The 13,822-nt window shown below is 37.7% G+C and overlaps 1 protein-coding gene across 1 annotated transcript; it reads right to left on the reverse strand.

Moving 5' to 3' along the window:
- Positions 1 to 1,581: 1,581 nt before the first annotated feature.
- On the reverse strand, positions 1,582 to 11,385 carry c14h16orf72 (chromosome 14 C16orf72 homolog). The gene is made up of 5 exons (XM_037791897.1): positions 10,939 to 11,385; positions 9,338 to 9,418; positions 8,573 to 8,640; positions 8,145 to 8,355; positions 1,582 to 5,238 (listed from the first exon to the last, which is right to left on the reverse strand). The coding sequence occupies exons 1-5, from the start codon at positions 11,135 to 11,137 to the stop codon at positions 4,922 to 4,924; spliced, it is 876 nt and encodes a 291-aa protein (XP_037647825.1). The 5' UTR covers positions 11,138 to 11,385; the 3' UTR covers positions 1,582 to 4,921.
- Between the last annotated feature and the right edge of the window lie 2,437 nt (positions 11,386 to 13,822).

Raw genomic sequence — 13,822 nt, forward strand, 5'->3', positions numbered from 1 at the left:
GCGTGCATGTGCTCATCAAAAAACTACTTCATACAGACAGACCGGACAGGACAAACTCAGGATAGCAGTTTTTATCAGAATGTGAGTTCTCATAGTTAGAGATGGACACTGAAAATGCTACACTGGAGTATCAGAACAGGGTAACACAAACTTTGCAGGCTTGTCATTCTACATTTCCTCATCATGACATGTGGAAAAAGTATATTTCTAATGCTGTCCTCTGGCACCACCTAATGGCTCAAAGCAGGGCTAAGATAAATGTAATTTCTTTCTTGAAAAGCTCAGTCCAGAAATGAAGTCATCACAAACTCAGAAACCACTGCTCAGAGAGGTCTGAAAAAAATATCCCAGATCTGCGTCAGAGACAGTCCCACAATCTTTTAAAATACATGGCTCAGATATTTTCTTTCGAATGTCAACTAAATAAATGATCTGTGCAAAGCCAATGAGATATATCTTTTATTTTTTTTAAATATTAAAGGCCCCTTTAACTACCAAACAAATCAGTCAGTTTGGTATGTCTTGCTTATGCATTCTCTCTTGTGAAATATGTTAATTTTTCAGTCTTGGGACCTCCTTTGACAAAACAACACAATCAAATACACTATAAACGGAAAATTTGTTTGCATGTCACAAGTCAGTTTATAGATAGGGGACCCCATGGGAGCTCATTTCAGAAAAAATATGTACGGTATTCAACGGCGAGAGACAAATCTTTTTTTGATCCCATTTGAATTGTGCCATGAATCACACATATGATGTTTGGCAATTTAAAATATAATTTTGCAAGTCAAGAAAGTCACAGTTGGTTGTAGGTTTGTCATAGTATCATTTAGTTTTGTACGCAGGCATCGTAGCATCAGCGAGAGACGTCACTACACGACTTTTGGGTGTGTAGTCTTTCTTATTACGTATTTTCAGTCTGAAACTTCAACAGTTTTCAACAAACTGTGACTTTCTTGACTTGCAAAATTATGTTTTAAATTGATAAATATCAAATGTGTGATTTATGGAGCAATTCAAACAGGATCAAAAAATTATTCGTCTCTCGCCGTTGACTACCGTTCATATTTTTTCCTAAATAAGGTCCCATGGTGGTCCACCAGACTCTGCTTCTCCATAGGGGAAACCTGTTCTGCAAGTTCTTGAGTTCACAAAATACATCTGATCACAAAGTGAGAAATGAAAAGAAAACTAAGCTTCATTACTTTGTTGTGCACTTAGTGTCAACTGATAGCAAGGAATCAAGGAATTGTGACTTACACTACTTCTCCAAAAAGTTGTAACGCTGTATGAGAACCGTGCAGTGCAGCGGTCATGAGCTAGCAAGTGTGGCCAATCACATGCACGAAAAGCACACACACAGAAGGCCCGGCTATGTAAACAAAGCACAGAGAAGCTCTGATTAAAACACACTCAGAGGGAGAGTGACTTCATTCTCTGCTCAGGTAGACATTACTCTGCCATATCTTTACATAGCAAATAGTTTTTTCCTACTATATTAATAATCTGAATATTGTATAGAGTGCCTTTATTCAAATCCGATTTTGAAAAGAGGCTACATAAAACAAAAAGTCTCCATTTTCTTTCTTTTTTTTAATGAAACAGTCCATCCAATTGCAACTCAATGGTTTTATTTATTTTACAATGTGAACCACATATATCATACCAACAATTAAATGTTAAGTATATAGATTAGCCATTTATTATTTTTTAAACAAATAAGTATCAAGAAACAGTTGATAATAGTGTTGGCTCCAGAGACACGTGGCATGAGTCAGCCTTTTGAAACAATGTGGATGAAGGCCGGTGACTGGCTCAGGGGAAGAAAAGAAAAACACAAAGTGCCCCCTCTATTATAACCAGGATAACCAATGGGATTCAACGCTGCAGGTTGAACGGTGGGATTAGAAAGACGGCACAATCCTGCTCGTAGCCCAACTCTTTAGTAGCGTTTGGAGAAGAAAAAAGTCTTTGATAGTCTGAATTTTAGTTTATTTTTCCTGTCAGCAGACACTTCACATCTTCCCTTTAACGGACGTGTTGTCATGCAACAGAAACACTTGGAGGTTATAACTACTAATTTGTAACAACACGTGCCATTTGGTTTCAGTCGAGATTGCTACCAACGCCAATGTGGAGTGTTGGACACAAAACAGTGAGTAAAGTGCCTGGAGAAAGAAAAGAAACTAAAATATTTAAAATGCATTCCTCTGTTTTAATGTAGAGTGTGTTGACAGGCCGTCAGGATTCACTCCATCTCCAACACCATATTCTGCCATGAGCACTCTGCAGGGTCCCGCAGTCTAAAACTGTCTGATGGGCTCTAAATGTGACTTTTAGGTTTAAGTTCCTATTCAAGAACATGGAGCCTTCCTATGTTACATTATTCACTAGACCTGAAGCTACCCAGAATTTAGACATCGTTTGCTTTTTAGATAGTTTTAAAACCAAGACCGACATGAAGCGTCACCATGAATTACTTGTTGACCCTCCTTCACAGTAAGCAGAGGCTCTTCTGTAAGCTAATTAAATCTCGCTTTTTTCCCAATATGAGGTTTACATTTTCATCAGTCTAATTCAGTGGTTTTCACTTGTGTGCAAGAACAAACGCAGAACTCTTGACAGAAGCGACAAATCTCAGTCTGGGTCTTTTTTTCTTTCACCGACAAGCCAGCAGTCATGTATGAATATAAAAGCCAACCTATAACGCAAAAATGAAATCTGTGACCAAAATGTAACAGAAGTTAAAAACTGGCATGCTTTATACAACTAAAGAAAAACCCACTTTCCAGGTCATAAAAGGTGAAGGGGGAGTGAACAAGTCAACAGAAAAAAAGGAGGAAAAAGAGAAGGAAATATTGACATCTCACAAGTCAGCTACAGCGGGTATTACAGGTACAGTTGAGGGCTTTACGCCCCAGCCAACTCACTGACAACTTACTGTATCACTACTATGGCAGGGCGTCACTGGAGATATTTAATTGGTTTGATAGCTAGACATCTCAAGATTGTATAATTTACATTCTACCTTCCTATGCTAAATGAAAGCATATTCCAACAACAGTTTTTATTAGGCTCCAAACAAGCTTAAGATATAACTCCAATAATCATTTGTTAAGACCCTATAAATGAATACAGTACCAGTTCATATTAATTGACAAACTGCTAAATATACCCACATTTCTGACTCATGCGATATCAGTGTCTCCTACTCCTCTCCGTTACAGAAGGATGGAAGGCAACAACCATTTCAAGAACGAAACAAGCCCAGAGTTGCGTCATCCTGTACCAAGTAAAATCAAAGCCATCCATGTCTTATTAATGCACACGCCCCTTTATACAAAAAGCAGAGCGTCCCAACACCCAAGCCGACACTCTAACCAAATAATCCAGTGCCTTGTGTGCACTGGCTGGCTGGCATGCTCGGTGGGTCTGTTGAGAAACGCTACCTTTGTAAACATCTGTGATTTATGCTTTCTTTACAGCACCGATTATCTCCCGATAAAAGTTAAAACATTTGTCAGACAGGGAAGGACTTGAGTCTTTGAATACAAGTAGAGCCCACAGCAGAAGCGTTCCGCAATCTGATCAAACACTTTTGAAGAGTTGTTGGAACCAGAGGTATGCGCGAGGGCTCCCTTTCTAGTCATACCAAGTGTTTATCTAAGCAGCAACCTGCAAGTAATGTGTGGACTGACCACAAAATGGGCCTGTTAAGGGCTGGACGAGGCTACAACTGGGATACAATGGAAGAGCCGATTTGTTTGCATGAGTTAGAGGTGAAAGCTAAGTGCAAAAATCCTTATTGCAACTCATCAGAATAATCACAAGATCACATAAAACAGCAGCTGCTTTCGTAATAAGACTAGGGTAAAAGGGGGGGAGAGGGCGTCGCAGTCAGCAAACGGGCTGTTTGACAAGCTGTATACACAAAGAAAAAAAAAAATTCCTTTCCATTATCCTCAACAACAACAAAAAAAACAAGGTGGAGAAAAGAACGCAAAATTAACTTGGCTATCACTGCTGCAAACAGTGGCAAACAAACCTATAATTTTAACACTGGTGGTTGAAGAACTAAAAACAAAAAGGGCGACAGGCTGAAACTAAATCAAGCCACTGTTGAAGCAGAGAATAAAGTTACATGCCATCGACCGAGTAGCCAGAGAATTGTAACTGGCTACGAGCGGCAGATGTTGCAGGATGATGCCACAGATGTACTCCTACTGGGCGATTTAGCTCCGCCACTGACAGGCAACGTCAACTGAGAGCTACAATGATGAAGTAACAGAAAGAACAGGTGGGGGGTTGTTTGACGCAAAGGTTGCGTCTCTGACAAGAGTTGGGTTCCGACATTTGCCGAGCAACTCGGTTCACTGAGTGAGACGATTTGATCATGGCCCTCACTTCCTTATTAAGGTGGTGGGTGAGGATGAGTGAGGTTACGGGAGGGAAGGGCACAAATGTGTCAAGGATCAAGTGGCTTTTACTTGTCAAGCAGCACAGTGCATGTTCACCCCTTTGAGAACTGTCTGCATCCCAGAATGAGTTGGTGTCTTCCTTCGTTGTCCCCTTTCCAGGGCGGCGGCGTCTGAGGAGTGTGTGATGTCGTCCAGACCTCCGAGTCACACACACACACACTTTAAGTGTTCTGATTGCAGATCAGTGATTTGTAGTAATAGTGTGAGGAAAGGAGACAAGGAATAGAACTCATTCAACATCTGAATAGAACGAACCTTCAGTCCCTGTTTTCATTTTCAGCCCGGGTTCTTCTGCACAGCCAGGCATCCGAATGTCCGTCTGTCCATCTGTGCATCTGTCCCATATAAGCCCATCCATCCATCCCCCCTCTCCTAGCCTTGGCCTTGAAGGCTTTTCCCCCCTCACCCCCCTCACACACACATATAGGCAGGCAAGCAGATCAGATCATCCTGTTGCGTTTGTGTGTAGGGGAGTCTGTGATGACGTCACTACACTGGGTGGAGTTTCGTTTCCTGGTTCCTCCCCCTCCAGCAGAGGCGGAGCCTGTGGAGTCCAGATGCAGTGCCATCTCTTCCGAGATGAAAGTGTTCAGGTCGACGTCTTGGAGCCCGTTGCGCCTGCTGCGGCACACCGGCCCCGAGCCGGAAGAACCACCTACACCAGCACCACCTCCGTTACTGCTGCTCCCACTCACATGTGTGGGAGACCCTGGAGCGCCAGAGCGCACACTGATACTCGCCATGGCTCCACTCAAACCTGTGGAAGGAGGAGGAGACGGGATAGAGAGGAGAGAGAAGCAACAGACAAAAGGCATCAGTTGGAGGCTACTGGATGAAAAGCTTGATCACGAGTTTTAAAGAAATTATCTCAACAGGAAGTTTAATAGCAGCTGCAACCATCCGTCTCCATTATTTACTGACTTTGCTATGAGGCAAGCTACCCGTTATGATTTTAATGGAAATGGCATCCTGTCATGTTATTGAATGAACCATACACGTACATCAATGGGGTCTTTGTATGACTCCAAATGACAACTGTCTGAAAGTGGCATCGAAACACAGGGGCAGAAAGATGGTATGTGCATCTGCAATGCAAAAAATGTTTTGCATTGGCAATGCTTTACCATGTCACCGAGCGAAACTTGTAAGTAGTCAACTCGCACCTCATGTAAAGATGTAAAGGTCATGTCACTTTCTTCTCTCTGAGATATAACCGTTAGGGGCAAGGACACCACAAGTAAACAGCTCTTTGACATGACTTCATCATTTGTCAAAGTCACTCAGTCAGGCTGTTATTTCAGTGTCTGTTTCTGATTCCATTTTGGATTTCAGAGGAGAACAGGAGTCAGGTTCAAGTTTCTTCAGAATGACATTGTTAGGATGTACAAAACAATGTTTGGAGCGGCAATCTCACAAACACACAGGTCATCACTTAGTGCCCAAACTTAGGCTGAACAAAACTACTCCAACAGCAATTACAAAAAAACATGCAGGGCTGTATTAAGATTTCTGTCGGCAACTGTATTTCTAACTTTACGAGAGATGATAATGCGGTAAACCAATCATGAAACCAAACTAAGAATGAAAATGTTGTCTAAATGGTTAAGTATAGGATCTACTGCACTCATGATGAAGCTTTCTCATTTTTATTTCAACAGATAAAAGCCTTTCACACAGGTCTTCACCACTGCAGTGATGTGATGTGATACACAACAACTGGTTTTGTGCTACATATTTGTTAGAAATACAAAGGTCATGTGTGTTACCACACTGAACAACCTGTGAATCTGATTGTCTAAAAGAGTCAAGGGTGCAGTTGACAGAAGTGTGAAATGCAATTTGCCGAAAATGATTTTGTCACCAAGGTACCAACCGAATTATGTCGGCCCCACCACCCGTTAAAAAAACGGTACCACATTTCGGTGCATTACGGTATTTGTCCATCAACCAATCTCTACTAGTGTTTAATTATCCAGAGTGACTTAACTGACAAATCACTGCAAAGCTCTTTGGCCCAATATTTTGGTACACGCCGTCTATTTGCAATTTCTTTAGAAGAGAAGACCTACATTCACCTGCAGGCAACATCAGAAACGATTCAACATGTGATCCAAAGTATAGCATTTCCCCTTTATTATTGACACACTGCTAAAATTTCACACAACCATTAATATCCTCTGCTCTCTTGTTTCACAGAGTGCGGTGGAGCCTCTCCAGACACACACGGTGGGGAGAAGATAACGTTGTCGGTACCGGTTACAAACCGGCTCGGTAGTGAACGACGTGCTGACGGATTCAGTGTTTTTGTGGTTTTAGCTGAGCTAGACCAGAGAATATTCGGTTAAAACAGATCGGTGATGCTGTTTTGCCCCCATTGTTCTCTGTGAAGTTTGCTGCAAGTGATGTAATGCTGCTCCGGTGTGTTTTATGGTGGTTGGTAGGTGGTAGAATGTTATTTTCTTATAATGTTGCCAATATGTTGGTTTTGCAATTAACTAATACATCGTAACTCACAATGACAGACTGACATTTCAATAAAACTGAATGTTTACCCAATAATTTATTTTACATATAGTTGAGAAATGAGCTGTAGTCATTAATAGAAACAGTTTGTTTACTAATTAGGCAATGAGGTGCATATTCACCCCAAGTACCGAAAAATGTATCGTTGTGGTATCGGTATAAAATTCAAGGTATTGGTATTGAAAATTTTCAAACGATGCCCAGACCTAGTCCCAGCACACAAAAACAGCGGTGGTGAAATGCTAAACGGTATCTGATAACTGAGAAAGGAGACACACTGAAACCTCCTGACACAGAACGAACTTGTGTTTCTGTAACCTAAACCACCAAATGCCTAACATCATCCACCCTCAGCTACCCTTTAAAACGTGGGGACCGTCAGATAAAGTTCTGAATATTCATTTGCACTGGCAGCACACCAGAAATACAAACATACTGTAATGTAACTGAATTACAAACAGACAGTTGCATCTGCATATTTGGAGGGGTCATTAACAAACTACTTGGCTTTTGATTTAGTGAGATGTTACCTCTCACAAACACGCAGACGTGCGCACACATACACATACAGGAGAGGCCAAGAAGGTGAGGCCCTCTTTCACCACTCGCCAATACTTACAGACCCGTGCACAACATACCCTTATCTCTGAGCCACATGTGGCAGTGTAGGATGACTGAAGGATAAGCGTGCTTTCTCACACACACATACACACTCTCTCTCACAAACTAACTTTCTGTACTTCAGTGTTTAGACTTCTACACAATAATTTGTTCTACTTCAGGTGACAATATGTACCGTATATTAGTAAATGAGCCAGTTGATATATAAAAAGAAATGTTCAAATTAAATACCTTATCTCACAACTACTCCATAGTACATTGCCAAACGTTAAATCTATTAAATGTGTGGAATCAGTAGGTCCCACCCACATTTTGAAGCATCTTAAGTGTGAGCATGTACACGCACAAAAACAGATATGCAACATTAGTAGTCCTCTATACTACTTAAAGACCAGCAGTACTACTGTTTTTCTATCAAACAATGTAGCTGCCTCCTGGGTTGTAAAACACATACCCGATAAGGTGGCTAGAATGACCACTAGTGTGTAAAGGCGTAAGCCAGGCTTGCACTTAACTCACCATGCAGTGCTATGGCCTCCCTGAAGGGCTGGAGGTCTGCTTCCACAGATGAGCCGGTCTCAGCTGGTGAATTAGCCCGGCTGGGAGCCACCATGGCCAGCCGGGGGTTGGCCCTGCTACTCCTGTGTGGTGGTGCTTTGCCGCACAGAAAGCTGATAAGATCCTCTCTACGGATGGTTCTCCGGCGCTTTTTCACCCAGGCCAACATGTCCTGCAATCCAATACAAGAGTGAGCCGTCCATCAGTTAGACATGGTTTAATTTAATTAACAAACGCTAATGCGTTTGCTGTGTACACCTAATGTAGTATGTAAGCACCCGTTTCCTAAATGTCAAACAAATATGACAGGGAGGTGTAACATCACAGTTTGCCCAGATACAAGAGAATGCAGGTGCCTAACAAAAAGGTAACAGAGGAACAAGACCCACCTTATTACGGCGTTGGTGGCCTATCTGGATGCCCCGATCAAAGCTTCTCTGATGGGCGTCCACACTCTCTGCAATGGTGAAAGACATCATAAAAAATAATCATCGTTCAATATCATGTATTCCAAAACCAAGCATAGATACATGATACCTTAAACAGGGACAATGTTTTGGTCCAAGACCAGAAACCATTAGGAAATCTTAGTATCATGGGTAGTAATGTATATACCTTTAGTTCTGTATGTTGTTGTGAACACATAAAAAAAACACGACTAGCACATTTTAAATCAACAGTAAATTACATCCAGAGGGTGTCAACTACTTACCACTCGCTAGCTGCTACTCTAACCAGTTTTTGGGAAGTAGGCTGCCAAATTAGGAGTCAAGTCCAGTACAATCTCATTCTTACTGCAACAAACCAGCTCTGTTTCACTGGTGAATTCCTGACATTGTTATAGACAGTTTTAAATGCAGTCTGTTTTTCTTTTTAACCCTACAGTGAACATGTCTTTCACCGACACACAAAAACCTACTAGCCCTGTGACAGACCGATCAATATGGAGCTGATAACAGCGGTCTTGTTTACCACTTGTTGGATGAGCCTATCAATACAAACATGTCTACATTTACAAGAACAACGATAGCCAGCAACAGTCCATATTGATGAAAAGAAGCACAAAACAACATAGTCAGTGTAGTAGTTCGCAGATCAATAAATCCTACTCAAAAAAGCACAAGGATGGAGAGAAGAGGGTTGTGGTTAGATACCTTTGTAGAGGTTGGTAACTGCTGTTGCAGAGTTTTGAAATGGCACCCACAATGACAGGCCCTGCTGATGGCATACTCTGTCTGTGGGAGGGGGAAAAAGGAAATACGTTTGGTCTCTATACATAACAAGCACTCTTGAATGACCAAAAGGACAACAATCAACATCTGAGAGGCACAACAAGCTTAGTGATTATAGGGTTTGAAGTGAAGATCATTTTCATTCGCCATTTTGTCTTGCATCTACAATTGCAGGGACAGGGTTTGGCATAAAAATAACTGTCATCCAGCGCTAGATGGCCAGCAGCCTGGCAACCAGCTGGTTTAGCAAGGGAAGCACCGACACGCCAACTTTAACTGCCCTCTCAGCAGTAAAGTTGCAAAGCAGTGTCAAAAACATGGACAGACTTAAAAACAAGTGGAGCTCTGTCTATGTGGATTATATGAGCACCACATATTGTACACAAACCCAATGTTTCCACAGCGAACCAATACTATCCTCGCCATTTTGTGTGATTATAACGCGGGTCGCTGAACAGATCTGCTCACTCAGCAGCAAACAGGGCGTTTAAAGAAACGAGAGTACAGCTCCGTGTTGTGAACTTTACGTCTTTTATAGCACATTTCAACAGCGTATCGTGTCCGGTGTAACGCTAAACAGATGGTAACGCTGACAGCAGACTGTCATCTGGGAATGTCGCGTAGCTACGATTGTTGTTACCGTCGCCATTTTGTAACTAGTCAGGTTAACGTTACGTTAGCTTCTCTCTGCTGCTGCTCTGCTGTTTGTCCTAACTTAGTGTCAACAAGACATCTTTACTGACCATGTTAACTTAAGCTGCTTTAATTATAGTCAGTCAGACTACGATGTGATTGTTTAACAGTAGAGACAGGTGTATAATAACATCTGGATTAGAGTTCATAACTCTTTTGTGTCACTAAACTAACAGTCATAATAATATACTCACTTTAACAGTCTCTTCTGCACTATATTCACTTTTGTTTTAATAGTTGTGTATCACAGCTGTTACCCTGCATTATATACTCAGTTTTAACAGTTTTTCTTCATCTCCTTGTATTTTTATATCTGGTATATTCTTTGTACTTTGCCCTTCTAACTTTTTTACTAACATGTTTTTGCACTATGGAACTGTGATGCTTGAAACTTGACTTTCCCTCAGGATCAGTAAAGTTACTGTCTATCTATCTGTCTATCTGTCTATCTATCTGTCTATCTATCTATCTATCTATCTATCTATCTATCAATGTTACCATCAGGCTGACTTTTCCAATTCCAATATACAATAGTGAATAAGCAAAGTAACTGTGGAAGGACTATCTTATCCAAACTATAAGTAGAAGGGTATAAATACATGTATGTATACATCCGTTTCTAATAAAGTGACTATCTATCTATCTATGAGCTAGCTGATGCTAAATGTAGCATCAGCTGTAAACCCAGTACTGGGTTAGCTAACGAGCTAGTTAGCATTCTGATGCTAACGTTCGTTCACAGTAACGTAGCCCGGTTGCTAGCCAACGAGCTAACGGCTAACTAGCAATGTCACAGTCGCGTTCTAGTTGTAGTTAAGACTGGTCTGGACCTTTGTATAACTGAGCCACCGCGGTGGCGGAGTTCTGGAAGAGGTGCCACAGTTTCTCTTGGTCGTTGTCGGCCTCCTCCTCGCTCGGCTCCCTCTGCTCCGCCTCGGCCAAGCACTGCCGCTCCCATTTTGAGAACCAGTGCTCGGGTCCGTGTTCCTGTATCTCCGAGTCTCCGTCTTCCTTCTTCTTCTCCTCCATTTAATGCGCTGAGTAGAAAATGCGCCTTTAAATGTGTTAAAAGAGGAATATCTGGGACACCGTGTGAAGAATTATGTGAGTAAATCCATGAATACTGTTGGATTGTTTTAATATTTCGCTCTATAATAAAGCGTTTGAACCGCTACTACCCTCTACTACCATCTGTGAAGATTAGCTTAGCTAACTATTTCTCCTTAGTCGCCGACGTCGGAATATATACAACGCAGACTACCCTGTTGGGCAGTTCATCCCGCCCCATTATGACCAATGTCAACTGCGATTGGCTACATGAACACTGCAGGGCGGGCTCGAGGGCTCTGCTCGGAATCTGATTGGCTCTCAGACACGTCCGTCACAGTATTGACACAAAAGAACCACAGTGAAAATTCTCCATTACTAAAGCTTGCGAGAGAGTGCACGTTCAGTCGTGAAAACTGCTCTGTTAGATTATTATATTATATTATATTATATTATATTATATTATATTATATTATATTATATTATATTATATTATATTATATTATACTGTAATATATTATATTATATTATATTATATTACATTACATTACATTATATTATATTATATTATATTATATTATATTATATTATACTGTATTATATTATATTATATTATATTACATTACATTACATTACATTATATTATATTATATTATATTATATTATATTATATTATACTATATTATATTATGTTTTGTTATGTTATGATATATTATATTATGGTATGTTCTATTATGTTATGTTATGTTATGCTATATTATATTATATTATATTATGTTATGTTATGTTATGTTATATTATATTATGTTATGTTATATTATATTATATTATATTATATTATATTATATCATATCATATTATATTATATTATATTATACTTTATTATATTATATTATACTGTATTACATTATATTACATTACATTAAATTATATTATATTATATTATATTATACTATACTTTATTATATTATATTATATTATATTATACTGTATTATATTATAGTATATTATGTTACATTACATTACATTATATTATATTATTTTATACTATATTATATTATTTTATGTTATATTATATTATATTATATTATATTATGTTATATTATGTTATATTATATTATGTTATGTTATGTTATGTTATATTATATTATGTTATGTTATATTATATTATATTATACTGTATTATATTATATTATATTATATTATACTATATTATATTATGTTTTGTTATGTTATGATATATTATATTATGTTATGTTATATTATGTTATGTTATGTTATATTATATTATATTATATTATGTTATGTTATGTTATGTTATATTATGTTATGTTATGTTATGTTATATTATATTATATCATATCATATTATATTATATTATATTATACTTTATTATATTATATTATATTATATTATACTGTATTATATTATATTATATTACATTACATTACATTACATTATATTATATTATATTATACTATACTTTATTATATTATATTATATTATATTATACTGTATTATATTATATTATGTTACATTACATTACATTATATTATATTATATTATATTATATTATTTTATACTATATTATATTATATTATTTTATGTTATGTTATGTTATGTTATGTTATGTTATGTTATGTTATGTTATATTATATTATATTATATTATATTATATTATGTTATATTATATTATGTTATGTTATGTTATATTATATTATGTTATGTTATGTTATATTATATTATATTATATTATATTATACTTTATTATATTATATTATATTATATTATATTATACTATACTATATTATATTATATTATACTATATTATATTATATTATATATTATATTATATTATATTATATTATATTATATTATGCTATATTATATTATATTATGTTATATTATATTATATCATATCATATTATATTATATTTATAAATAAAGTTTGTCCTCATTATTATATTCTTCTGTGAGCTTATTTATCGACTGTATTAATCATATAAACTTATACCTAATTCGACAACAGTAAAACCAGCCTCTGATATTGGGTGACACACATGCACACTCTACAAATATATGACTCTCTCATGATAATTCACCCATAAGAACAGAAGTTTTGATATGCAAAAAAAAAAGAGATAATGAACACCAACTAAAATAAAAAAAAAATGAGATGAGATAAACGAGAGTGAGTCAGTCATTATAAAAAGCCCAACTACGACGGTATATATCTCAGACTGAGTCCTGGTGTAATATAGTTTTTATCCACTGAATGGTGCCATTTACTCAAAATCTGAAGGCTTGTCTGTTACAGCCACGCACGGTCTGGTTTCAGCACTGCAGATATGGGCCAGCTAGGTGTAACATGAACACTGCCTTGATAAAGGAATAATTCCTGATTGGACGTAGGTTGTCCTACAGTGGTGATACCCAATGATATACGAGATGGTAAGTTAAACCAGTGAATAAAGTGTTTTAAAATGCCACTACTATATGGTTGAAATGATTTGCATGACAGCTAATATTGCAGCAGTTTTGTATTTTATTTTTTTGCTTTTTTTTATGTGTGTAGGCTATTTATTTTTATTTAAAAGATAATAAATAAATTGTGCATTTCTCCACAGTAACACTGTGTCCAGTTTGTTGTGTACTTACTAATATTGG

The sequence above is a fragment of the Sebastes umbrosus genome, chromosome 14, assembly GCF_015220745.1.
Source record: "Sebastes umbrosus isolate fSebUmb1 chromosome 14, fSebUmb1.pri, whole genome shotgun sequence".
NCBI classification, from domain to species: domain Eukaryota; kingdom Metazoa; phylum Chordata; class Actinopteri; order Perciformes; family Sebastidae; genus Sebastes; species Sebastes umbrosus.